General features: G+C 38.5%; 1 protein-coding gene across 2 annotated transcripts in view; it reads right to left on the minus strand.

The window, feature by feature from the left end:
• Positions 1-26,535, minus strand: part of LOC126416519 (neutral and basic amino acid transport protein rBAT-like) — an 83,024-nt gene that overhangs the window by 37,460 nt on the left and 19,029 nt on the right. For both annotated transcript variants that reach the window (XM_050084264.1, XM_050084262.1), the window contains exons 3-5: positions 17,125-17,268; positions 16,631-16,791; positions 4,235-4,483 (exon numbers count right to left, since the gene is read on the minus strand). In XM_050084264.1, coding sequence (XP_049940221.1) covers positions 4,235-4,483; positions 16,631-16,791; positions 17,125-17,268 — 554 coding nt within the window. The remainder of the gene's footprint in view (positions 1-4,234; positions 4,484-16,630; positions 16,792-17,124; positions 17,269-26,535) is intronic.

Consider the following 26,535-nt stretch of genomic DNA (forward strand, 5'->3'; position numbering starts at 1 on the left):
GAAAAGGACAAAAAAAATACCATTTCTAGATGTGCTGGTCACAAGGGATGGTGAAAACTTGAGACAAAGTGTGTACTGAAAACTGACACACATGGACTGATACCTCCACGAACTATCAAATCACCAGCCAAGCCAGAAAAGAGGCATGATTAATATGCTCATAATGCGAGCAACATGAATATGTGAGCCACAGTGCCTCAGATGTGAAATGCAACACCTTTAAAGTGTTCTGAGGAGCAATGGGTACTCCACAAGTTATATTAAAAGTATAACAGAGTCAAACAATCAGAAAAGTGATACATCAGAAAAAGAAAGTCGGGTACAGGCTTTCTTATTGAAGCTATTCTCGTGTTTGTGTGTTTCTCTACCTTCTCTGAACATGCACAGTGTACAGGCTTTCTGCCATACATTGCCAGACAGAATTAGCCATATATTGCGCAAGCACAGTGTAAAGACTATTTACAAACTGACAAACGATGATCAAAGAGTGTCTTAGATAAGAAAAGGGTAAGAGGAACCTACTTGCAATGTCAGGAATATACTGCATACGATGCACATGTGGAAATGTTTATGTTGGAATGCCTGGATGATCAATCAACACCAGGATCACAGAATATAAGCGACATTGCAGGATGGGACAGGTCGAGAAATCGGTCGTGGCAGAGCACACGCTTTGTGAGACCGCCCACCTAGTAAAATTTGCTGACACAAAAGTTCTGGCTATAGAGAAGAGTTATAACAGCCACTTGTTCAGAGAAGCTATAAAAATACATGAACAAAAGAAAAGTTTCAATAAGAAAGAAGAAAGCCTCAAGGTAAATGGATCCTGGTTTCCCATGCTGCGGTGAATGACTGTTGCAGGTAGCAAGAGGAGAACTGCACTGGAAATGACCACGAGAAGACTTTGGGCATTGGCGCACCAGCTACATGTAGACTGTGTCCCCGAATTCAGCTTCAGTTCACCACCAGCAATGGAGGGTGAAACTCTCATAATGTCAGCCACTTGTGCTGGCAAAATATCTGGAAAGTTATGAGATGAACATATGCCAAAGAACCTGAGACAGAAGCCAACAGGCAGTTTGTCAAAAAGTGGCCATTAAAGCCTTAACAATTTTGTCATCTAGATTTGATGATGTTTCCAACAGAATACTTAAGAGTTGTCCCCACATAATAAGTAATGTCTTTTCTGAACTTAACAATTTTCAAGAGCAATTGAAATATGCCATTATTAAATCCCTCCACAAGAAAGGTGGGAGGAGAGATGTAAATAATGAGCAACCTTTTGCACTACCGGCACCATTTTCAAAAAAAATTGAGAAAGAGGTGTACTCTACCATGGTATCCTACAATAACATCCTTAGTATATTACAGTTTGTATTTTAAAAGAGTTGTTCAACAGAGAACACCATTTGCACATTCACTTGAAAAATGTTACAAATATTAAGTACCAGTAACACTATAGCACTGGCTGATATTATTTATGGCCTATCTAAGCTATTTACTTTCATTAATCACAATATCCTCCTACATCAACTGAAGGTTTATGGAATAAATGCTACAGTTCACAAATGGATAAATTCCTATATAATTAATAAACATGAGAATTCCATACAAATATGTGTTTTTACACGATCACTGGATATAGGAGGGTGAGTCAAATGAAAACCTTAAATTTGTAATAACAAATCAAAATTTCGCACATTATCCTGTAAGTTGGTAAATGTGTTACAAACAGCATGCAGAATGGCCTGTAGGTGGCAGCATAGTGCAGATGCACACATATCGTCACAGTATCAGTATAAAGATGGGCGCCCCACTTGTGACTTGCACCAGGGAAGAACAGCGTTCTGTTATTCGGTTTTTTCGTAGTGAAGGTGTGAAACCTATTGAGATTTATCTATGAACGAAGGTCCAGTACGGTGATGCATGTTTGTCACAGCAGCAAGTCTACGACTGGAGTATGAAGTTCGCAAATGGTGTGACTTCAGTGGAAGATGCTCCTCGGCAATGTCAGGCACAACGAGTTGTGACTCCACAGAATAATGCAGCAGTTGAAGCCATAGTGCAGGAAACCTACTGAGTGACACTGAATGACATTGCAGCATGTTTACAGAGTAGTCATGGTGCATGGTTGCGGGGACTACCAAAAGAATTTTTTTCTAAAGGAATTTTTGTACTTTGTAAGTGGTGGAGGACTTGCATTGAGCATGGGGGAGATTATGTTGAAAAGTGATACAGCTTTGTACCACTTCTACACAATAAATAAAATTTAAAAAAATATTTAAGGTTTTCATTTGACTCACCCTTGTAGCTTAGACTTAGGAGGATGTATCCATTTAATTACTTTCTGAATCCAAATATGTATACTTTTTCCATGGGTGTTTGCATATTTTGACCTTTTTGGTGAAAAAACATGCATAATGCATATATAAGAAGAATTTCAAACTGACTCCATATTTTTAGATTTCCTGAAGGCTTTTGAGACCTTACCTCACAAGCAACTTGTAATCACATGGCATGCTTATGGAATATCATCTCAGATACGTGACTGGGTTCGTCATTTCCTGTCTCAGTGTCTTAGCATGGAGTAATTGACGGCAAGTCATCGAGTAAAACAGAACTGATTTCTGGCATTCCCCAAGGTAGCATTATAGGCCTTCTGTGGTTCCTTCTCTGTGTAAATGATTTAGGAGACAATACGAGCAGCTGTCTTAGGTGTTTGCAGACGATGCCATTGTTTATCATCTAGTAATGCCATCAGAAGATCAAAAACAACTGTAAAATGATTTAGATAAGATATCTGTATGGTGCGAAAATTGTCAACACACAGCGGAAAGTGTGGGATCATTCACATGAACGCTAAAAGGAATCCATCAAACTCCAGTTACATGATAAATCAATCAAATCCAAAGGCCTTAAATTCAACTAAATACTTAGGAATTACAATTATGAACAAGTTAAATTGGAAAGAACACATAGAAAATATTGTGCGGAAGGTGAAAAAAAGACAGCACATTATTTGCACAACACTTGGGAGATGCAACGGGTCTACTAAAGAGATTGCCTACACTATGCTTGTCCGTCTTCTTTCGGACTACTGTTGAATGGTGTGGGATCCTTACCAGATAGGATTAACGGAGTGCATTGACAAAGTTCAAAGAAGTGCAGCATATTTTGTATTATTGAGAAATAGGAGAGAGAGTGTAAGGACATGATACAGGATTTGGGGTGGACATCATTAATACAAATGTGTTTTTCATTGTGGCAGGATCTTCTCATGAAATTTCAATGAGCTACTTTCTCTTCTGAATGCGAGAGTGCTTTGTCGACACCAACGTACACAGGGAGAAATGATCATCATATTAAAATAAGGGCAATTAGAGCTTGCATGGAAAGATACAGGTGTTTGTTTTTTCCGCGAGCTGTTTGAGAGTGGAATAACAGAGCATTATTGTGAAGCTGAGTCAAAGAAACCTCTGCCAGGAATTTAAATGTAATATGCAGAGTAGCCATGTAGATGATGCAGAGGTGTAGATGCAGATGTAGACTCAATGTCAATTGTTGAGGAATCTCAAGGACACCTCAGTCATGCCCATGGGAAAGTGAGAGATGATGCAAAGAACAAATTGGACTGTATCATAAACAAAAACCCAGATTATGGATTTTTTGTTCAATGAACAAGGTATTTTGTGGTGAAAGCATGAATGAAAAAGTTGACCTGACATTGTCACAAATTTGCTCATTTAAATTTGTGCCTATAACTTCTTGTGATGTAAAGAGGTCATTTTCTGCTCAAAACTATTTTGACTGGTAAGTGCAGGAAACTCACAGAAAATAATTTAGAAATGTTAGTTGTTAACTGTGCAAAACGGGGAGTGAATTAATAAATCAGGAACAAAAAATTAATGATTGTGCATATTTTAATGTAGTTTTCACTTGATCATGCATGTATTGTAGTTTGATAGTGCATGAATGCATTCATTTTCTGAGATTTTATAGCACGTGGAATTCTAATCTTTACTGATAACTAATGACAAAGACCCTAATGCTGCCACAGATTGACTGGGCATTACATGATATGAAGATGCAAAATAATGAAACAAAATACATAAATGACACTATCACAGTTTGAATTTTCACTATATACTTTTTGTACATGCATTCTAACATGCCCAAAGAAATAAAACATTGGTACCTGACACACCACAGTGCTGTCATAAAAAATATTACTAACCATGAAAGATGCTGGGAATATTTCATAGAAAAGTGTTCCTTGCCACCATTCATGCGCCGGCTTGCAGCTTTTGGGTATGCTGACCATAATTGCAATGACAGCACATGCGGTTGCCACAATTAATGACATAGCTCCCAAAAAAGAAATACGTCGAATTATTCGCCAGTTCCAATTGAGGAATGGATAATCCTTTGCTGATGGTGATACTGCCAACTGGATAGCAGACAAAGGTGACTTGCCTCCATTTTCCTGCAACAATGAAAGAAATACATGATAAAATCCAAGGAATCAGAATATAGATAAGGCTGATTGTAAAATAAAAGAAACCAAAATGTACATTTAAAAAAAGACCAATAGTGAAATACCACCTCTTCCCTGTTGCAGAATTGGCCACTGAATGATGTGAAGCTCTCCATAGAGTATAAATTTAAACTTACTTCTTAATTTCTTTTCAAATAACTTTTTAAGGACTATTCTATTTCCATGCACCAAAAAACAGTAAAACATTGCTTCACTCTGAGCTTCAAGTATGAAGTTAATATTTATTAGAGCATAACATTTGGAGATGCTAGTATGTAAATAAGAATCAAAACAGTCAAAGATACGAGATGAAACCTAAATGATAAAGTATTAACACAAAACAATGGAACTGTCAATTTATCTTTTTATTGATTCATCATGATCCATAGATATTATCATCAAGAAGAATCCTCAGGTATGTGGAATAAATCAAAGGTTTCGTTGACAAAGAGAAGTAACATTTAGGAACTGCATTAGTAATTAACTATTGTTACACAGCTATAACTTTATTTAAGTAACATTTTATACAGTGAAAAACAGGAACACTGCTATTTTTAAATACAGCTGCTATTATCTCAGTTTTATAAAATAGGCTGTTAATCTTTTACTTCTTGCCAGCTTGCTGGACAGTGCTGGCACACTATTCTTTCATATTTCACTATGGTTCAAATGGCTCTGAGCACTATGGGACTTAACTTCAGAGGTTATCAGTCCCCTAGAACTTAGAACTACTTAAACCTAACTAACCTAAGGACATCACACACATCCATGCCCGAGGCAGGATTCGAACCTGCGACCGTAGCGGTCACGCGGTTCCAAACTGAAGCGCTTAGAACCGCACGGCCACACCGGCCAGCCACATTTCACTATGCCACATGTGCTTGTATGCAAGCTGGGAGTAGTAAATAGCTTCTTGTTTCTGTGTGGCAGGACATACCTGGCAAGGTAACACATTGCTATGCATTCAAATTGTCTATGTTCATGGGCACACCAGGTATGCATGCCTTGTGGATGGAGGTGCTTGGATACAGATACCTGATCATCTGGACAGCTGCCGCCTGCCTGTTCATAATAGTGTTGGATCGTGGGATCGATTCTCACTCTGTCACACATAACCCATTTGTCAGCCAGCTGTATTACACCAGATATTGTCCTTGTTGCAGCCTGAAGATGCTCACTGTGAGTGTTGAATGAGGCCACAGTGACTGATAAGCCAGGAAATGGAATAAAAAGGTGTGAGACTATCTCTGTCAAGAAAACAGCTTTATTTACAGCATAATGGAGTTATGAGATAGTTCCTGGCTACCTCGACTTTCATTGAAGCAGTATTTTCCTGATAATATTTGTTTATTACTAGTGATTTGTTGTCTTGTTTATCTGAGGTGTGACACTATGCTATTTATCTCATTACTTTACTCTTTGTGTTAATCTTGCAAATATTTTTGGAAAGTATGCTGAAACAGAGAATGGTTAAGATTAGAGATCAGATGGAAGATGCTTGTAATGAAAGTAATTCAACTGTATTGTACTGTGAATGACTAGCAAATTGCAACTCTTATGTTAGAGAACCAAAAATATTAAAGGAAAATTTAAACCAGACACTTGCAGCTGCAGCAGTATCTACTGCTGACAAAAATGTACAAATACGCCTTTAGCAGTGGTTTCAAGTTGACAAGCTCCTGTGGTTTCACAATCTGTGACAAAGGCAGTTAATCTGGTAGCAGACATTTCTTTGAGCAATTTTAAATTGTCTTTTGCAGGCAAGTCAAGTTCCCTGATGAGTTCCAAGTGCACGTGAAAAATAATATGTCAACAAGTTGAACTAAATGAAGAAGTATTTTTGCTGTGTAGTATTTATAGTTTTGACATTACAAATGCCAGGGAACAGCTTTTACAAGCATCCAAGAGTTGCCAAATAAATAAAACTGCACACTGAGGAAATGGGGTAACAAGAAGGAACAGGCGGACATATAGAAGAGTACATGTAAATAATGTAGACATCACAACCCCTTAAAAACATGAAAGGTGTACCCGCATCTGCCTCAGAAGGATAGAAATTTGTCATATTCAGTATTTGAAGGATTTAGTACAGTTTACGAGGAACAAGGGGATTTGCCTACTACAAATTTGATGCGTGCTGAGATTCACACCAGAGACGCAAGGTCGATTAGTATTCCAGAATGAGATTTTCACTCTGCAGCAGAGTGTGCGCTGATATGAAACTTTGCTGGCAGATTAAAACTGTGTGCCGGACCGAGACTCGAACTCCCGAGTTTGAGTCTCGGTCGACACACAGTTTCAATCTGCCAGGAAAGTTTTGATTACTATTCCTTATCATTTGCAACCTGTTGTTGAAGAGAGGATTTGGGAATAGCAGAACACTGGGACAATAGAATTGTCATGCAAGCCTTGGGCTTTGCCTATCATGATTATTCCTAAAAGTACATAAGAAGGAGGAAACGAGTACTGAATATGCATCAACATGAGAGTTTTGAACAAAGTAACCATGCCAGACACTTATGCACTCCCAAGAATTGACAAAACATTGGGCCATTTTGGCAATTAACAATATTTCTCAACTTCAGATATGAGCTGATTATCAACAGATACCTATTGCCCCAACACATCATGAAAAAACTGCATTTGTAGTGCCAACAAGGCACTAAGAGTATTTGAGGATACCTTTCGGATACAGCAACATTTAATGGTCTGTGGATATACTGGTGAGGGGATGGAAACCTTCAATGTCCCTAGTTTTTTTTACACAACATCATTGTGTTTTCCAGTTCCCTAGAGGAACACATGCAGTGACTAAGGGCTCTCCTATCGCACATAAAAAATGAAAATCTCAGTCTGGAATAAGGTTATGTAAGTATTATTTTGATCAGGAGAGTTTGATCTGATCCACAGTTAACTGGCACAGTAAAAGACATCCCTGCCCTGATAACATGAAAGAATTACAATCTTTTCAGGGCTTGCAAAAGTTTCTTTGTTCTGAAATATGCCAAAACTGCCACCAAACTGATAAAGAAGGGAGTAGTATTTACAGGGACCCCTGAGTGTGAACCATCCAGTGAAAATTGAAACGAATTCTAACCCAGTCACCTGTTTTGGCATTCCCCAATTTTTAGACACCACTTATACTCTCCTGTGATGGCAGTTATTGTGCCACTGGGTGTGTTCTTGTCAAGTTCAAAAGGAATTTGAATGCCCTATTCGGTACACGTCTAGGCAGTTTAACCAAGGTGACCTTAACTACAGTGGAATAGAGAAGGAGCTATTAGCTCTCGTGTACAGAGTAAATTATTAAAAATGGTACTTATATGGGAGAAAGTTTAGGGGTGTGACTGATTATGCCACACTGAAGTGGCTCTGGTAATGAACTAACTAGACGGGCCTAGAAGTTAAGTGAACATGACTACTCAGTGAGGCACAAGCTAGGAGAGCTTCACTGAAATGCTGATTCCTCGAGTTGGAAAGTTCAGTATACACAGGCCGACGAAGTCCTGATAGCTGAACTAGAGAAAGAGCAGTAAGAGGATAAAGAATGCAAACAAATTACAGCATTGCCCAACTTTTGGGTTGTTGATAAAGTATTTTATCATAAAATACCACAGGACAATCGGCACGTTATTCCAAAAGCCCTTAGAGAAATAATTCTCCATCCGTTACATGGTAGTACATAAGCAGGCCACTGTGAGAAGAATGCAACAAAGGCAAGCATAGTCTCACTGTGCTGGTGGCCTACTTGGTGCTGTTGAAAGATAAAAATGGTCTTGTGTATCATCTGCACAAAGGGCATAATATGTAAAACCAAAAATTCCTCTCCAAACACTTCAAGGAGGCACTAAACCTTTTGACTTTGTTGTCCCTTTTTTCAGCTCAAAATAGTAAATGTTTTATCAATTATTGGTTACTTTCCCCATTTCTTAATTATGGCTCATCTGGGGGATGTGACTGCAGCAACAGTTGCCAAAGCTTTTGTGATGTAATTCAGTTTGAATTTGGAAGCCCTGAAACCATCAAAACAGATGAAGAAAGTTATTTCTTATAATCTCTTTTCACATAAGTTTGCAAATTATTAAAAATCAAGAAGGGGTGAACTACTCCATCCAAAAAGTAATGTCCGCATAGAGCGTGTCCATAAATATATTCTCAAAATGATGTCATATCACATGAATCAGATCCATACACACTGGTACAGACTGCTCCCCTGCATTGTGTCATCATAATACTATAGAGCTTGAATCTATTGGCTGCACTCCGTTTGAGGTGGTATAGGGGTGCAAAATGCATTCATCATTCAGGTTAGATAAATTTCCCTCAGATATTATTGCTACAGCAATGAAACATCTGCTCCAGTGCTTGAGATCTGACCAGGACAGATACAGGCAAGTGTTGCCATTGCTGTTGCTAGCCAAGTTAAATAGAGTCAAAAGAACTTGAGACTTCCGGACTACAAGCCTTGACAATAGGTGTTGCTTGGGACTAAGAAGCTCATCCCTCTTAGGGAAGGGACTTACAAAATGTTATGACTAACCTCATGAGACAAGGCTAAAGGAAAGAAGATTAGCATTTTAATGTCCCGTTGGCAATGAGGTCATTAGAGATGGAGCACAGGCTCAGACTGGGAAAATATGGGGAACGAAATCGACCATTCCATTTCAAAGGAACCATCCCAGCATTCGCCTTAAGTGCTTCAGGAGAATTACAGAAATAGCTGGAAGGGGATCTGAATCACTTTCTTCCCAAATGCAAGTCCAGTGTAATCAATGCAGAAATATAGCTGTCAGGCAGTATAGTCACGGAACACTTTGACTGACTGCAACTTTATCAGAGACAATATGGCAGTGACAAACAGAAATCAGCTTACACAGCACTCAAAACTCAAAAAACAAAGCCATGTGCCCTGAAGCCACACACTAGTTGGCAGTGTGTTTACGTGCACCTCTGTATCACCTTCATTCTAAGGACTGAGCAGCTATCAGGTGTGAGAGAAAGAGACTCAGATAGTTATTGTTTCTATTTGATGAATATGTCCCTTTTATGTTTGATGCCTGTAGTGAATGAAATCAATAATTTTAGCTTTATCATACAATGGTCAATATAACGAATTACTATGCTTTAGTAAATGTACTAGTACAGAGTTCAAAAGAACACAGTATAGCTTTGTGACAACATACACACATTAGTGGAAATGTTGGAGAAGGATGTGATGCCATGCAATACTTCTGTAGTGGCAGCCAGGAGAAATAACAGAGCTTTCTTTCAACTAATGGGTTTTTTGTAAAGGAAACGGCAGTTTGAATTCTGATCTGCTAGCAGGAGTAATTTACGAAGAGCTAGATAATAATACAGCCACTCATAGTATTCTTGTGATTTCTACAAAGCCTTGTGTAATACAGTACTTTTCAGTGTATCCACTGCTTTCCTCTTTGTCTGGGAGGGTACTTAGTTGTCCATGAGATTTCATGATAATACAAACATCCTATAGGCATAATAAATGACCCAGATCCATGTGTTCCTTGAGCTGAACCTTGACTCACTGATATCAATTATAACCAGGTAATCCTTTTCTGCTGCAGCACTATCTTTTGTTGAGGATGGACGGTATTGTGAATTGTGTTTTATTCATCTCATGACTTACATTTGCAAGCCATTTGGTTTGTGTGCAGGAGAAATAACAAAAATTTATAACACAGTTACAATGATTTTTACATTAATAAATAATAGCAATACAATAAATAATAACACTATAAGGATATTTCTTGGAATATCTAACACATTGTATCCAGTGTAAAATTTCCAGTTTGTCCTGCGTGAATTCATCCACTGAGTAATAACACTTCAGTGTCAGTACCTCATATAGCTTTCTTTTAAGTGAACCTAAATTCATCTGCATCAACTTGTTCCCTTTTAATTTATTACAAATTTTCATTCCCATGTAATGAGGTCCCTGGGCATACAGTTTGAGGCAGTGGGTAGGGAGCATAAAATTTTCTTTGTTTCTAGTATCTTTTCACGGTTTCCCTCAAATAATTCATGCCTGGTCTACAAAAATATAATAATCTCATATATGTATAAGGGTGGCAGAGTTAATATTTTAAGTTTCCTAAATAATGGTTGACATGGCTATTTTTGATTTGCAGTGGACATATTTTGAATGATTTTTTTCTGTATTTTTTAGTATCCACACTATGTTTGTTGAGTTACCACAAAAAACAATATACTAAACCTCATAAAGGATTTGAAGTAGCTTGTATACATTACTTTTCATGAGTCCATGTCAGTTGCAGTTTGCTGTTTGCTGCAAATGCAAAGCTGCTCAGTTTGTTTGCCAGGTATTCGATGTGTGCCTGCCAGCTCGAATTTTTATCTACATTTAAACCTAAGAATTTGACTGAGTCAACTTCTTCCATATCTTGGTTGTTGTATACAATCTTAATCTGCTCACATTTTGACTATTTGGTTTTGAACCACATCACGTGAGTCTTAGATATGTTTAGATTCAACCCATATAGCTGAAACCAAGTTTCTAAGGTACTGATCACAGATCTGGGAATTTTTTCTGAATCCTGATCTTCAACTGAGACAGAAGTATCATCTGTAAACAGAACTGGTGGGGAGATGATATTTAATGGTAAGTCATTAGCATAGAAGAGAAATAGGACTGGGCCTAATATGGAGCCTTGTGTTTCCCAGTCAGAAAAATAATATGAGCCATTTGAAGATATGCTAACTCTTTGCTTTCTGTTGGGTAAGTAGGACTGAAGCCGTTGTAGGGCACTGCAGCTAATGCCATACTTTTCAAGTTTGTAAACAAGCAATGCATGATTTACAGAATCAGACCTTTGTGAGGTCACAGGAAATTCCCGCCACCTTATTTCTCTTGCCTAATGATGTACTTATTTTCTCAGTGAAACTGTTCCCCTGATGAAAACCAGATTTATTGTCTAGAATAACAGAATACTTTGCAAAGAAATTTTGGATTTGTGCAACAGCAAATTTTTCATATATTTTAGATGGGACTGGCAGAATCAAGAGAGGATTATAATTTCTCATGATCTCTCTTGATCCCTTCTTGAAGAGTGTTTTGACTTCAGCATATTTCAGTACCTCTGGGAAACAGCCCTCTTCAAAACATAACTCAACTTGTCAGTGAGACTATTTTCCCAGATAGCCACAATTTCACATATGGATTGGTTATCCAACAGTATTTCTATTTTCTAGTACAGTATAACTACTCCTCTTTTTGATTGTGAAACCAAAATCCTTGGTTTTAACAACTGTATTTTGTTGATTGTAACTGATTTTTACATTAATGTCAAGCCTACAATTGGGCTAGTTGAAACACTGTCAGACAGATTTTTCCCAACCAGTACAACCAATACAATAATACCTCCAAGGTTTTTCTATAACTATAAATATTTGTACTATCTTTCTGGTTTTCCACTGAAGAACACAAAACAGATGCCTCAGGTAGTAGAAATCAATGGGAATATACACAGGTGTTTCTTAGTGGAATTTCCAACATGTATTCATTTGCTATGATGCATACCAAGCCTATAAGTGCACTACAAGCTACTGTAAGCTCAGAACTGTCACCAAATCAGCTGGCTGCAAACACCACTCCTACACATGCAAGTGTCATATGTCACTATCAAGCTATTGTACCTCATTCAAGCTCATCTCTTCTGCCTTTGCTATGCATTGTTGTAAAATCTCTAAGTGCCACAGACTCTCATTTCACTTTTGCATTTTTTCTATTTGCTATTTTAAGTCTTGAAAAATCCTATTGATGTTATTAATGAAGGAATTATCTTCCTTCTTGATCACATACTTGTGATGAAGCAGAGAAATTACTAGACCAATATCCCTGACTCACATTGACAACCACTTAGGTAGAAGGTTATTAACAAAACTGTTTTGATAGCCCAAATGTACTAAGAGTCTCCACACTTCTTATCATTTTGAGAATCTTAATTTAGATTCTCTGGCCCTGAATGTGTATCACTGTATGTCGTCTCTCCTGTTAGTGTGTCGCTAATTAATTAGTTTGTGATATTACTGTAGATATTAAGTAGTGAGATAGATTTGTTTTAATAGTGATTATCACCAGCATATAACAAGTTTCTTGTGGTGGCCATTTTTGCAGCAGCTGTATGAAAATTGCAGTACTTTAAGAGAAAAATGCCTTTTTGCTTGCTGCACATGAAGTTCTTTTATTTAACTTTTGCACATATACATGTTTCACCTTACTTATGAGGCATCTTCAGTGGGTGTCCTAATGTATTATAAAGCATTTTCATTTGCACATATAGGTTATAATTTGCATATACAGGTTACAGACTTAAAACATTTCATTGTTATACTAAAATGGAAAAGGACTTACCGTTCAGCATCTAATTCATTGTTTATAAGACAAACAGCTTTCTCTCATGTGGCAAACTGGTTGAAAGCTTGCAGTTTTCTTGGTGTTCACTCTGCAAACAGTTGACACATGAGAGAAAGCTGTTTGGTTTATAAACAATGAATTAGATGGTGAACTGTAAGTACCTTTATGTTTTATTATAATACTGAACTGTTTTAAATTTACAACCTGTATATGCAAACCCGCATCTGCAAATGACAAAAAAGCATGTAATATTTCAGGACACCCACCAAAGATGCCCTGTAAGTATGGCAAAATGTGCCTGTGTGCATAAGTCAAATAAAAACTTAACATGCAGCAAGCAAAAAGTCGTTCTTCTTTTACACTACTGCAATTTTCATCAGCTTATGGTTATGAATTGCTTGACATTATGATTTCTAAATATTCTTTCTGCTGATTCAATTCAGATAAAAATCTTGCTACTCATTTTACACTGACTGTCAGTAACTGTTATTTCATCAGGCTGAGAACTGATCATTCAATACTGATGAAAATTAACGTTCAATGCTGATGAAAACCAATGTGAAATTGCATTTTGTTTAGTAGAAGTTGCAACTTCCCTCTGTTACTGAGTGGTCACCAATTTAATTAAGCCAGTTTCTGCTAGGATACGTAATAGTTGACTATATGTTACTCCCTATCGCTTATACATTTCAATTAAGTGTTATGATAAAGTGTTAATTGTACATACTCACCACTGATCCTTGGGTGACAGTAGATTGTTTTGCATCGCTTGTAAATATAATTTTGTTAACTGCAGCTTCAAGTACTCTGCAGAGCTAAGACTCTTCGAAGCAGTACTCTGCAGCCATTCTTGTAATATCTCCCTAATTTTATATTCAACTGACCTGTTGCCAGAACTGCCTAACTCTAATACATATAAATTAATTACTGTTTTGTAATAGTAGTTGTACAAATAGAAAGAGCAAATCTTGAGGGAAAGGACAATCATCTATACTGTGAATTTATACTATCAAAACAAGATACTCAAATCAGTGTTATATGGTACCTCATTTACAACTGCAACTTCATCATAGCGATGCTTGGATATGTTTTGTATACAATGGGTGATTGCAGAACGGGACATACCTCACCTCCTGATGCTGCCTTGCCCAATCCACATACTGAAGGAAGTAGTCCCCTAGGATTGGCAGACATTGGTGTTTAACTGTATACAATTCATCCAATATTGTTTATGCTTGTATATCAAACAACAGAAAATCCAGGATGGAATAACAACAGCATGGAATTTCTGCTCTCGTAGACCAACATCTTCAACCTATTACTCAGAACCTATCCTCTCATATAAAAGATACCAACCATTTCCTCCACTGACTCTCCATAGTTCCTTTCCCTTTACCACACGGTGCCCTGCTCGTCACTATTGATGCCACCTCGCTCTACACTAACATTGGTAATGCCCATGGCCTTACTGCTATTGAACACTACCTTTCCAGACACTCTATGGATTCCAAACCAATAACCTCCTTCCTAGTCACCATGACCAACTATATCCTCACCCACAATTACTTCTCCTTTGAAGGGATTACCTGCAAACAAATCTGGGGTACGGCTATGGACACTTGCATGCCACCATCCTAAGCCAACATATTTATGGGCCATCAAGAGGAATCCTTCCTAAAAACCCAGAATCCTAAACCCCTCACCTGGTTCAGATTCACTGATAACATCTTTGCTATATGGATTGAAGGTGAGGACACCCTATCCACATTCCTCCAGAACCTCAACAACTTCTCCCCCATTTGCTTCACCTGGTCCTACTCAACCCAACAAGCCACCTTCCTAGATATTGACCTCCACCTCAGAGATGGCTACATCAGTACCTCCGTCCATATCAAATCTACTAACTACCAGCAATACCTCCACATCGACAGTTGCCACCCATTACATACCAAGAAGTCCCTTCTGTACAGCCTAGCCACCCATGGTCGTCGTATCTGCAGTGATGAGCAGTCCCTCTGAAAATATACTGAGGGTCTCACTGAAACCTTCACTGACTGTAATTATCCTCCCAACTTTGTACAAAAACAAATCTCCTGTGCCTTATCTTTCCAGTCTCCCACCACCTCCCAAAGTCCCTCAGTCCGGCCACAGAGTAGCATTCCCCTCATAACTCAGTACCATCCAGGGCTGGAACAACTGAATTACATTCTCCCCCAGGGTTTCGATTACCTTTCGTTGTGTCCTGAAATGAGAATAGACCTGCCCACTATCCTTCCCACACGTCCTACAGTGGTATTCCGCTGTCCACCAAACCTACACAATAAACTTGTCCATCCTTACACAACCCCTGCTCCCAATCCCTTACATCATGGCTCATACCCCTGTAATACACCAAGATGCATGACCTGTCCCATACATCCTCCTACCACCACCTACTCCAGTCCGGTCACTAACATCAGCTATACCATCAAAGGCAGGGCTACCTGTGAAACCAGTCATGTGATTTACAAGCTATGCCGCAACCACTGTGCTGCATTCTATGTAGGAATGACAATCAACAAGCTGCCTTGTCTGCATGAATGGTCACCAACAAACTGTGGCTAAAAAACAAGTGGACCACCCTGTTGATGAACACACTGCCAAACAAGATATCCCTCATCTCAATGACGGCTTCACAGCCTGTGCCATATGGATCCTTCCCACCAACACCAGCTTTTCTGAATTGGATGTTTCCCTGCAATACATCCTATGTTCTTGAATCCTTCTGGCTTCAACTTATCCTCACCCATCCAGCCCCCTCCCTGTTCCCATTCCAGCACTACACAGCTGTCATTTCACTGCCACACCCAGTATCTTAATTTCTTTTTTTCTCTCCTTTCCTCTACTTAACCCCCCCCCCCCCCCCCCCCCCCATTTTCTCTCCTGCCCTCCGTCTAAACTGCAGCACTTCACTGTCCGCCACTCCCATAATACTCTCCCTAACCCCTCACCACCCCAGCTTCCTCCTTACCCCCACTCAGTCGCCACTCCCATCACGCACTGGTGCTGCTGCTCGCAGTGTGGTTTCAAGTGTCTGAGACTGCAGACGTGTGTGCAAGTTGCGTTTGTATGAGTGTGTGTGTGTGTGTGTATGTGTGTCTATTGCTGACAAAGGCCTTAATGGCTGAAAGCTATAATTGAGTGAATCTTTTTGTTGTACTTATCGAGACTCAGCATCTCCGCTATATGGTGAGTAGCAACTTTCCTTTTCTAATATTATAACAACGTGGAAACAATAGATAGGTCCCAATACCTGGAGACAGTGGCCCGTGTGTGTATTTTCTGTTTTGAAAGAAGCACTTTGCCTGGAAGCTTCAATATTTTAGCAATCTTTTTCATTGTGCCTTTCTCCGATTACCGCTTCCTCTAAGTGATGAGTAGCATTCGATACTTTCCGTATTGTTATTGTACTTATATATGTTTATTAGAGTGAGATTTGCAAAGTGTGACACCACATTTCAATTTTTAACATGTATGTTAATTGTATGTAATACTTTTGTTAATACATATAGACTGGGTTAATTTTTATTTCATACATGATCAACCTGCTTGTTCCATAAAAATTTGTAGTCCAAGAATAAGCCCAAAAATTTACATCCCAAACAGATCTTTGACAGAATCTCATCAATTGTAACATTTTCAAACTAAGAGAAACAACATACTTGGCATACAAATGCAGCCACATCAGGTCCCTTGGTTAGGTGTGCATAATGATGAGAATTTAGAAGTTGTGCACAGACAGTGGGTTCGTGCAGAACAGAACTGCTTGAGGAAGACGACTCCAGTGTTGCTGCTACTCCTGGGAATGCTCCAGATGGACCATCTGAAAAATGTTAAAACAGTATTATGAGCTCTGATTGAGAGGTTGTCACCTTAGTTTGTATGCAAATGTTTAATCTCTCTTCCGTATCTTTTATTTATTACTATTTTCATGACACACTGCCTTCTTTCCTATGTTTCTACATTTCTGGCAATGCAACTTATGGTTTTGAAAGCAGCATATGCATTAAAGTGTGGACTTGTGTGTGCACTTAGTTTAGACATAATTAAGTGCTAGTATGTGTGTATATACATTATGATATAGTCAACATCTATTAGGTTCTACTTCAATCCAATTTTTTTGAAAGCATACTACTTGGACATGTGCTTCTTTCACCTTCTATGGCTGGGCTGCTGTCATGTGCAGGTACGTTGGCATCATTCATAGCAGTGAAACCTGGTGCACCATCAAGACCTGGCAGTGATGACGAAAGCTCTGGGTCAGTAATTGATGGACTGATTTGATGCTCATATGCCATACCTGTGACAAAGGTTTCTGCATTCAATGAAAAGTTATTACATACATTTTAGGCCATATCTTTAGTCTCTCTCCTCTCTCTCTCTCTCTCTCTCTCTCTCACACACACACACACACACACACACACACACACACACACACACTAGAGGAGTCCAGCTCAAACTGAGTTAGCAGAGATTAGTTTTTATTACATTAATACTAATACATTTTCTTTTTGCACCATTCTACAATACAGCATAAAATGAACACTATGTGATAAATATGCCATAAGATAAAACAAGTATAAATTTCATCTTTCACTAACATTTGCTTTGTTGGGAAGGGAGTAAGACAGGGTTGTAGCCTCTCCCCGATGTTATTCAATCTGTATATTGAGCAAGCAGTAAAGGAAACAAAAGAAAAATTCAGAGTAGGTATTAAAATCCATGGAGAAGAAATAAAAACTTTGAGGTTCGCCGATGACATTGTAATTCAGTCAGAGACAGCAAAGGACTTGGAAGAGCAGTTGAATGGAATGGACAGTGTCTTGAGAGGAGTATATAAGATGAACATCAACAAAAGCAAAATGAGGATAATGGAATGTAGTAGAATTAAGTCGGGTGATGCTGAGGGAATTAGATTAGGAAATGAGACATTCAAAGTAGTAAAGGAGTTTTGCTATTTAGGGAGTAAAATAACTGATGATGGTCGAAGTAGAGAGGATATAAAATGTAGACTGGCAATGGCAAGGAAAGAATTTCTGAAGAAGAGAAATTTGTTAACATCGAGTATAGATTTAAGTGTCAGGGAGTCTTTTCTGAAAGTATTTGTATGGAGTGTAGCCATGTATGGAAGTGAAACATGGACGATAAATAGTTTGGACAAGAAGAGAATAGAAGCTTTCGAAATGTGGTGCTACAGAAGAATGCTGAAGATTAGATGGGTAGATCACATAACTAATGAGGAAGCATTGAATAGGGTTGGGGAGAAGAGACGTTTGTGGAACAACTTGACCAGAAGAAGGGATCGGTTGGTAGGATATGTTCTGAGGCACCAAGGGATCACCAATTTAGTATTGGAGGGCAGTGTGGAAGGTAAAAATCGTAGAGGGAGGACAAGAGATGAATACACTAAGCAGATTCAGAAGGATGTAGGTTGCAGTAGGTACTGGGAGATGAAGAACCTTGCACAGGATAGAGTAGCATGGAGAGCTGCATCAAACCAGTCTCAGGACTGAAGACCACAACAACAACAACAACAACATTTGCTGGCAAAACAAGCAATGGCCCAAGCTCTACCTTACCAGACATGGCCCAAATAGTAGCTGAACAACACACTAGTGGCTCACAGCAAACAGTTAAAGACTCACTCTCACAGAGATTCACATTATTTGATTTCAAACATGTGAAATTGGCCTCCTGGTAACATGAACACACATTAATGGCCATCTGCTGAATAAAACAGATGAGACGATAAAATAAAAAGTTTATAATTAATATGTATTAACAAATCCTTACCTTATGTATGATGGTACTGTGCTGAAAACCTTTTCACTAGAATACAAGATCCCACTCTGAAATTTTGAAAAGTAAGCCTCGCGGAAATTACGTTTTTATTTTGCATCTTTAAATCACAACTCCACTGGTGCAGATTGTTATTAGTATCTATTGTCATAAGGGAGTATGGGTTGTGAGCAGCAAGTGTAAGAAACTAACATTTTTGAGCAGACTTTTGCAAGATATGGAGTATTCTCTTTGCACATTATTGTTACAGCTTGGTTTTGCTGCATAAACATTTTATTCAGTTATATTTAATTCCCACAGAAGAAATACACAAACATTGCAAAATCAAAATAAGCTAACATCACTGTCTTCAAGTCAATACAATGTGTGACGTGTCTACGTGCAAGACATGCTGAACTGAGTTACTTGATTATTCTACACAGAATAGTCAAAGAAACTGGTACACCTGCCTAATATCGTGTAGGGCCCCCATGAGTACACAGAAGTGCCGCAACACGACGTGCATGAACTCGACTAATGCCTGAAGTAGTGCTGGAGGGAACTGACACCACGAATTTTGCACAGCTGTCCATAAATCCATAAGAGTGCGAGGGGATGGAGAACTCTTCTAAGCAGCATGTGCAGGACATTCCAGATATGCTCAATAATGTTCACGTCTGGGGAGTTTGGCAGCCAGCAAAAATGTTTAAACTCAGATGATTGTTCCCTGAGCCACTCTGCAGCAATTCTGGACATGTGGGATGTCATACTGTCATGCTGGAATTGCCCAAGTCTGTTGGACTGGACAATGGATGTGAATGGATGCAGGTGATCAGACAGGATGTTTACGTACGTGTCACCTGTCAGAGTCCTATCTAGACCCCATATCACTCCAATTGCATACGCCCCAACCATTACAGAGCCTCCATCAGCACGAACAGTCCCCTGCTGACATGAATGGTCCATGTGTTCATGAGGTTGTCTCCATACCTAATCATGAGGTTGTCTCCATACCTAAACACGTACATCCGCTCAATACAATTTGAAATGAGACTCTTCCGACCAGGCAACATGTTTCCAGTCACCAACAGTTCAATGTCAGTGTTGACTGACCCAGGCACGGTGTAAAGCTTTGTGTAGTAAAGTCATCAAGGGTATACGAGTCGGCCTTTGTCTCTGCAAGCCCATATCGAAGATGTTTCATTGAATGGTTCGCACACTGACACTTGTTGATGGCCCACATTGAAATCTGCAGCAATTTGCGGAAGGGTTGCATGTCTGTCATGCTGAACGATTCTCTTCAGTTGTCGTTGGACCCATTCTTGCAGTATCTTTTTCCAGCTGCAGCGATGTTGGAGATTTGATGTTTTATCGGGTTCCCAATATTCATGTTACACTTGTGAAATGGTTGTACAGGAAAATCCCCATTTCATCCCTTCCTTGAAGGTGCTGTGTCCCATCGCCCGTGTACTGTCTGTAACACCACGTTCAAACTCACTTAAATCTTGATAACCTGTCACTGTAGCAGCAGTAACTGATCCAACAACTGTTCCAGACACTTGTTGTCTTATATAGGCGTTGCTGTCCACAGCGCAGTATTCTGCCTGTTTATATATCTCTGTATTTGAATAAGCATGCCTACGCCAGTTTCTTTGGTGCTTCAATGAACATTTTTGTTGCTTTCATTTTACCTTAATACCCAGAGTGAGGACAAGAAATGTGTATGATAACTAATGTTAACCTCACAGCAAACTTCCCAAAAACATAAAAACAAATACTAAGCTCAAAACCTCTGGAAAATCATTAAAGTCATATTTATAGCAGGATTGCTTTTACTTCATTAGAGAATTTTTAAGTGTGTATTATTTGTAGTTTTAAATATGTATGCATAGAAATCACTTTCATCTGCACACATATAAATTGTCTTGTCCAATGTCTTATGGACAAACTGCTTCTGTAGGTCCAATAAAAATACTACACAATAGTATCAGTGAGGTACTTTTGATTAGCTGAAATTGCATATGAATACTTGAGTGATTATGATATAAACTGTTTTCTTTGGACCAACGATATGCCTCTTCTGCCATTATTTGGGGTGTGATGATAAGGCTGAGTTTGTGTTCTTGAGTCATACAATTGTACCATCAGCAAGCATTACAAGTTCTGAGCAGTGTTTTGGTCACTGGAAGATTACTAATGTAAGTTAAGAACAATAGTGGAATTAGTACCAAAACTTGTGAACTCCATATTTTATTTTACTTCATTCTGGATTTAGTGACATTCCTGCAGTGTAATAAAGTATGATCATACGGAGAATCAGATGAAATATATGACTGAATTGATGATTTCTTTGTAGGGAAGACACAGTATTTTATCTTGGATGGAGAGTCATCGAAAGTAACTTTGTGTGTACCCCACGGAAGTGTGTTGTGTCCCTTACTGTTCATGTCATATTTTAATGATCTTGCGGATATTATTAATAGTAACCAAAGACATTTCACTTATGATGCAATTACCTACAATGGAAATCAGTCTGAACAAAGTTTTACAAATATTCAGTCAGACCTTGGTAAGATTTCAAAATTGGTGCAATGACAGGCAGCTCGCTTTAAATGTTCAAAATGAAAAACTGCGCACTTCATAAAAAAAGTAGTATCCATGAATATAATATTAGTGAGTCACAGCTGGAATCTGTAAACCAAGTAAATACTTGGGTGTAACACTTAGTAGACTCAGTTGTGGTAAAGCACGTAGCTAAACTAACACTAAATTCCTCAGAAGGCCCAATGGTACCAACTGACTGCCATGTCATCCTCAGTTGATAGGCATCACTGGATGCAGCAGTGGAGGGACCTGCAGTCAGCAGATGGCTCTCTTGGCCACTGTCAGTTTATGTGACAAATGCTGCTAGTTCTTAATCAAGTAGCTCTTCAATTGTCCTCACAAGGTCTGAGTGCACCGCACTTGCCAACAGCACTCAGCAAATCCAGATGATCACCCATCCAAATGCTAGCCAAGCCAGACAGGGCTTAACTTAGGTGATCTGATGTGAGTCATCACTCCGGCAAGGACACTGGCAAAGCAGGTAGCAGACTTTGTTTTATTGGTAGGCTACTAGGGAAATGCAATTAGTCCACAAAGACGATTGCTTACAAATCACCTGTGCAATCCATCCTAGAAAGTGCATGGGACCCATACCAAATAGGACTGGTAGGGGATACTGAACGTATACCGAGAAGAACAGCATGGTGATCACAGGTTTGTTGAACCCCTGGGAGATGTTGAAAAAACTGAACTGGCAGACTCTTGAAGATAGAGGGAAACTATCCCAATAAACTATACTAACAAAGTTTCTAGAACTGCCTTTAAATGATGACGCTAAGAATATACTACAACCCCCTTCATATCACTTCTTTGGGGGTTATGAGGACAAGATTAGTTTAATTACAGCAGGCACAGAGACTTTTAAACCATCGTTTTTCCCATGCTCCAAACATGAATGGAATGAGATAAAGCTCTAATAGCCAGCACAGTGGAATGTACCCTCTGCCATGCAACACAGTGATTACAGAGCAAAGGTGTAGCTGTACAGTGTTATGGTCCACACGAGTAAAGGCCTTGACAAGGCCACAGGATATTCCCACAACATAATTACTGTTATTTAGATTTGCCAAAGGCTTGTGAGAACATAAAGTGCATTTTCTTACAAAATCCTCCATAAAATCCAAAACACTAGGCAATTAGCAAATTATAGTGTACAAATGAGTGTGGTTCCTATTGTAGATTACTTTGTAACAAATGGTTGTAAAAACCAAAACAACTGAAAGGAATGTGTAATTAGGGGTAAGTTAATTGTTACATATTTTCATATTTTGATATCACTACTGCATACTGAACACAGTCAGAAAAATAGAACTGGAGTTATTGACTGATTCGCTGAAAAGATAGCTTAAGGATAGTCCTAACAAGCCAGTGAAAGGTTGCAATAGCCAGAAGAATTAATACTTTGTTGCACATGGTCTCAATGTGTCATTGTATCTGTTGCAGCTGCTACGTTCACCTCACTATTTTTAATAGTCTCTTATTTAATAGTTCCACAGATTCTTCATGGTTTTCTTGGACAGAACTGATGATCCAGGTGGCCCCATACATGTTGTACCAGGGGCAGATGTGGGGAATTTTCTAGCCATGGGAGCACCTCAATGTCAACAGACAATTCATAGAAGCCAGTGCCATATGTTGACAAGCATTATCCTGATGAAAAAAGGCACCACAAAACTGTCATATGAGAGAGTATCCAGGACAAACTGAGGTGCAATTGGAGTTCCCTCAATCACTACAAACTTTACCTGAAATCAAACCAACTGGCTCCTCATATAATGATGCCAGGAGTAACATTGCTGTGCCTCTCCAAAACACCGGAAGCATGAGACCTCTCTCCAGGTTGCCGCCAAACTAACCGAAAATGGTCATTTGGAGTTGTGCATAACCGTGACTCATCGCTGAACACAATGTGATGCCATTCATCAGCAACTCATGCTTCCTAGTCACAGAACCACTCCAAACACAGCTGTTTGTGTTGTGGTGTTAATGACACCTCATACATGTTGTGGTGCTAACAGCACCTTACAAATTGGATAGTAATTCTCTAGTCTGGCAGCTACCATCGTAGCTGGGTGCAAGACCATTAATCATTAATTAATGAAGTTAAATTTTCAAGTAATGGATTAATTTTTAAGTTAATTCTGAAAAACGGTAATGGACTCTTTAACTTAAGTTACCTTAACTCTGTTAATCGTTAACTAGGTACCTACTATTTATGACAAAAATGAGGCCATGCCACCTGCAGAATTCATGTTCCGACAACTTCAGGTCTTCGATGGTAATTCTCTAGTCCGGCAGCTACCAGTCATAGCTGGGCGCAAGACCATTAATCATTAATTAATGAAGTTAAATTTTCAAGTAATGGATTAACTTTTAAGTTAATTCTGAAAAACAGTAATGGACTCTTTAACTTAAGTTACCCTTCTTTAACTCTGTTAATCATTAATTAGGTACCTACTATTTATGACAAAAATGAGGCCATGCCACCTGCAGAATTCATGTTCCGACAACTTCAGGTCTTGTAGGTGTGCGGCTACTCTAGGATGTGTACAATTGATGTAAAAATCAAGTATGAGTGAGAATAACTGTAGGTGTTCACTATTTATTGTTGTTTGTTTACAGAGTATGCATTAAGTACTACTTTTTGTTAGTTGATTGACAGTGGAAACTAAATTGTGGAATCAGATTCTAGCTCTACAACTGACAAAAATCTGTGGGTGCATTTAAATGATTATGTTAATTTTGTATCCGGATCAAGAGAACAAATACTTTTCGACTGTAAAGTGAGATTGCCTAAAAAATAATCTGTAAGGGCTCACACTTTTAGACTTAACAATTTGAAACAACACACAAAGAGAGCACATGAACTGCGTTATTTACATTTTGAAGAAATAATGCTGGGTCCAGCCAATGAAAGCCAAAACAAATATCAGTCTTGAGCATTCAGTTCTCAACAGCAGAGCCAGTAGCAGTAATCAGGTTAAAATCATATGACAGAGAAGCATTGGAGAGTCTTTTGATGTTGCAGCAACTGGCAGAAGTGAGTCTCAAGCCAATGTGGACCAGTGCATACTAAAGTTTGCTGATAGAAACATGATTCCTTTAAATGTCCTTGAGCTGAAGTAATTTGAGAAATTGATAAAAACTTTAAGCCCCAGCAAAAGTTCAATTTCAAGTAAATAACTGCGAAGACGCATCATTGATTCAATTAAAGCAGCATCTTATTAAGGGAAATATGCACCGATGCTGTCTTTTTCTCTGGTATTTTGATTATCCCACAATTTAATATTGACAACTAAATAATTATAAAATAAATAATTATACTGTTTCCTATCTTCCATGTCACACTTAAACTTCCCCATGCAAAAAATTTAAACAATGGTAATGCATTTGATTCATTTGCTCATTTTACTTTACCCACAACATAAAGTTAACTATTACAAGTTAACGATTAACTTCAACTTCCGATAAATTCCCTGTGAAGCAATGCTTTAATGTTTAACAAATTCAAACTTATTACTAATGCCTTAATGATCAGTGAAGCTAACTTTTGTGATTAATGTTGCCCAGCTATGCTGCCAGTCTCTGACGAATTGTGTGGAAAGACAGAGAATATTGCAAAGAGTCCATTATTTGTTCTTGGATGGCAGGCACAAATGTGAAGGGGTTCTGAGGTGTTTGGTGCACAATATGGCAATCCTCCATTGTGGTGGTCAGACATGGTCAATGGGAACCCTCAGTAGTGTACCTACTCTCACGTTCACACGTAGTCCAACAATGGGCCACTGCCACATCCGAACACCCCTCAAATCTGAACACTGCTCGATTCGAACAGCTGGCCCAATGGATACCAATTATTAGGCTCCTTTTAAATCCTATTGGGTGCTGACAATGTTGTCTCATGCAAGTAATGGCATCTCCATGTCCTTCACAGTCCTTGTTCTACATCTGACTCTGTTCGTGCCCCACATATAGCCCTACTATGCCTGGAAGAACGCTAAAGACAAACAATACTAATGTACTCTGGTGGCCATTCTGCCTTTTGCAGAGGATTGCACCTCTAATTATTTTGATACCTACTGCTGGAATGTATGTGTATCAAGTTAAATTGACATCCAACCATGTCTTCTGGGTGCTTCACTATCCTTTGCATTAGATAGATCTTTATTTTATCCACTAGACATTTTAATCCATAGCGTTAACCATCTTCCTTCTTTTGTTTTAAAGGAAGTTATTACTGAAAGATCATAGAAAATATTTAAAAATGACGTTAATATTTCATATAATCTGTTTACTTTGCACATCTCCTCCCAGTGTAAGGCCTGTAAGTTCTCTCAAAACACTGTGATTGAGTCATGGGCTGTGAACCAGTTTTACAGTATTTATGTATCACAACATGAACTTGGTCACTGATGGTAGTTGTATATAAAAATTTATTAATGTCTTCTTGTTGGGAACTTTACTGCAGAAGATATTTAAAGTTGGACATCAGTCAGCACCATCTACAAAGAGATCAATATTAAAAGCTCATCACAAATAGAAGGTCTTCAGTTAAGTCTGTACAATATTTTCTGCTGGGAGACTGCAAACTACCACTACTAACAGTTTGTGTGTTATTGGAAATACACTGTTGTGACACAGCACTCCAAGAATAGTCTAACACTATACTCACTTTCCTGTAAGGCCCAGGATTCGACACAGATTTATGTGTGTATGTAGACAACTCTTGTCCCCCTTTTGTTTTATTTGCTCTACAATAGTGTGGTAGCATGACATTAGCTTGTATTTGTCCACAAATATCTGGTCAATTTCACAAATTTAGAGGTGACATTGTGATTCTTGTAACAAATCTGCTGATATTTACCTGACTTTCCATTTATTTGTATTAACATTAAAAGTTTATTTCTTTTATTTATGAGGCATCTTATGTATAATGGTAGGTTTGAAAATGAATATAGAGCCTGACAGGGACTCTACTAGGTCCTGGTACCTTGCTAGGTTTTAGTGATTTTAGCTGCTCTTTTATTTGAGCAGCAAAAGTATCGAACAATGAAAACATAGAATCTGTATGGAAATCTAATGCAGGGAATATTACTTTATCCTCCTTACTGAAAAAACATTTAAATAACATTTGTTTTCAATAGCCACCTTCTTCAGTCCAAGTATTATTAATAAGTTCACAAAC

The sequence above is a fragment of the Schistocerca serialis genome, chromosome 8, assembly GCF_023864345.2.
Source record: "Schistocerca serialis cubense isolate TAMUIC-IGC-003099 chromosome 8, iqSchSeri2.2, whole genome shotgun sequence".
In the NCBI taxonomy this organism is placed as follows: domain Eukaryota; kingdom Metazoa; phylum Arthropoda; class Insecta; order Orthoptera; family Acrididae; genus Schistocerca; species Schistocerca serialis.